Raw genomic sequence first — 2,500 nt, 5'->3', positions numbered from 1 at the left:
CTGAACATGTCGACCTTCCTTGTTCTTTCTTCCAGGTCACAGAACCGAGAAGCTTTCTTATATGTAATTAGAGAATTGAACTTCGTCATGCTTGCTAATACTAATATCACATGCACTATTCTACATGATTGAGGTTTCTCGTTCATGCGATATAACCTCGGGCTTCGAAAGCAAAGGGGGTCATGCATGGAACAAGGATGGGGGCAGAGGAAGGGGATGGCACACCATCAAGAAAACATCTTCCTGGGCAAACCTTTCGGGATACACCCTGAAGAAAACACCTTCCTGGGCACGCCCTTAGCGGCACACCCCCAGGAATACACTACTAGGAATGTACTCTCGGGAATATACCCTAAAGAAAACACCCTTTGGGATAACACACCACAGGATAAACACCCAAACGAACACATCCTTCCCTCCGACCCACCTCCTGGCCGCGCGATCGGAAACACGCGACAAGAGGCAGGGAAGAAAGGAGGGAAGAAGAATGAGGTACTTACGTGGCAGCAGGGTAGCCATAGTCACCAGCGGCAGTACCTGCACCTACGCCGATGATAGCGGCGATCACGGCAGCGGCGATCAGACCGAATGCCAGGAGTGCCAGCAGGTAGATCACGTCACTGCTCACGGTGATGGAGGTGTTGGAGTTGTTGCCAGTGCCAGTGAGGAAGAAGCGAGGGTCCTCCTCCTCCTCCTTCTTCTCGGCGGCCAGAGCGGAGACCACGAGGGCGAAGAAGACGGTGTAGAATACTCCTGCAAAAGAGAACGTTGTTAGGATCAGCGTAGGAAAGGATGTTATCAAATATGTTATCATGTTATCTCGTACTTCCTTCCTTCCTCCTCTTCCCCGCAGCGTTCGTTTTCGTCTCCGGGGATTAAGGGGGAAGTAGAGGTATTGGCAAAGGACACGTTTTTTTTTTTTTTTTTTTTTTTTTTTTTTTTTTTTGTGGCAAGTCACGGTCTTGATTCAAAACGGATCGGAACTTATCTTTAAAAAAACGGGGTTGTGTTTAGGTCGAGGGAAGGTTATGAGGAAAACTTTCGTCTTTCATTTCATACGCGTTTTGATTCCCGTAATTAGTTCTGAGGCTCAAGAAAGATATCTCGCTAATTAGACTTTTTGTCAAAGATAATGGAATCTTGGCGACTTAAAACAGATTGAAAGTCTATCAGAGAAAGAAATGACTTTGTGGAAAATGGGGTACGACTTTAAATGAATTAATTGAAATTTGAAAGATTACTTTATAGTGCAGCATTGAAATCTCCGAGGGAACAAAATTCCTGTCGAGAAAAATAAGTTCTCTCGAAGGAAAATATGATGAGAATAAAGAAAATAAAGTGAACGAATCATATGCAGAAATTATATATATATCATTTGGAATTCTTTGCAATAGCAAGTTTCTACCAATTACGTGCAATCAAACGGACAAATGCGCGGTTTTCCCTCAGGGTTGTTGCACACTTTTCGGTCAACTTGAAATCTCTGAATCTCTTCACAAATCCTATATCTAGCAAAGAAGACAAAAAAAATCTATAGAAAACAAAGATCTTTAACATTTCTTAAATTTTCCAAACAAAGCGCGCCAACGAGCCAGCCGCTGTATTTCGGCAACACAAATCCTTTCAAAATCACAACAGCGGAAGCCGACAACGTCCCGAGGAAGCACAAAGTCACTACGAACTCCCGTACTGCCGTATATCCTACCCTTGAAGGCCATCTTGAGGTTGGTACTTGGGTGGGTTGTGTTTGCAAGTGCGAGAGCGAGAGGGGTGAGCGAGGTGGCTGCTGCTTGACTGCTCAACGGAGACTGTTGCTCCTGCTGGCTGCGGCGTCGCTTTAAATAGAGCGGCGGCGTCTCGGGGCTCCCAGGGACTCGCCGGAGCCATTATGTTCGGGCGGGGACGCGACAGGTGCAACCCGCCGCGGTGATTACGTCGCACGCCGTAACGGAGTGGGAGTAGGGCATTCGCCCTTACGGACGGAAGGGATTCAGCACGTTCATTGCTCCGTCCGGCGTTTCTCTCTCTCTCTCTCTCTCTCTCTCTCTCTTTCTTTCTCATTGTTTTTTCCCTTCTTCATCTTAGTTACAATCATGAGTTTACTTGGATTTCCTCTCACGTAAATGAGGGGCAAGACGACCGCCGAGCCAACCCAGATCGCGAGCGAGGGACGACCACGTAAAACACCCGCCATTACGGTCACTATGGCGCGCGAAATTAGGCTTATTTAATTCCCGTCGGGTCTTGCCGGACGCATTAACCGGTTCACGGTAAACCCCCCTCTCCTCCCTCCCCCCTTTCCATGCTTTCTCCCCCTACCCATTCCCCCTTTTCCTGCTCCCCCCTTAGACCGAAGGAACACTTGACCTAGTGACTATTCGGAACCTATCGCAGGCACGCCGTTTGATAACATCCTTTGCACGCACAACGCATGAATGGGTGGAGGGGGGGGGGGGAGTCACAGCACTTCCTTCAAATTATGGCGTCTTCAAAGGTGTCT

General features: G+C 47.8%; 1 protein-coding gene across 1 annotated transcript in view; it reads right to left on the bottom strand.

The window, feature by feature from the left end:
- LOC122249132 (uncharacterized) overlaps positions 1-1,849 on the bottom strand; it is a 4,126-nt gene extending 2,277 nt beyond the window's left edge. The window contains exons 1-2 of the mRNA XM_043009751.2: positions 1,706-1,849; positions 501-753 (exon numbers count right to left, since the gene is read on the bottom strand). Coding sequence (XP_042865685.2) covers positions 501-753; positions 1,706-1,718 — 266 coding nt within the window. The 5' untranslated portion in view covers positions 1,719-1,849. The remainder of the gene's footprint in view (positions 1-500; positions 754-1,705) is intronic.
- Between the last annotated feature and the right edge of the window lie 651 nt (positions 1,850-2,500).

Source organism: Penaeus japonicus, unplaced genomic scaffold (genome assembly GCF_977035675.1).
Source record: "Penaeus japonicus unplaced genomic scaffold, GWHDUDI00000001_assembly GWHDUDI00000017, whole genome shotgun sequence".
Lineage (NCBI taxonomy): Eukaryota > Metazoa > Arthropoda > Malacostraca > Decapoda > Penaeidae > Penaeus > Penaeus japonicus.
Note: the sequence above shows the minus strand (reverse complement) of the source record. Positions and strands in the feature narration are given on the sequence as shown.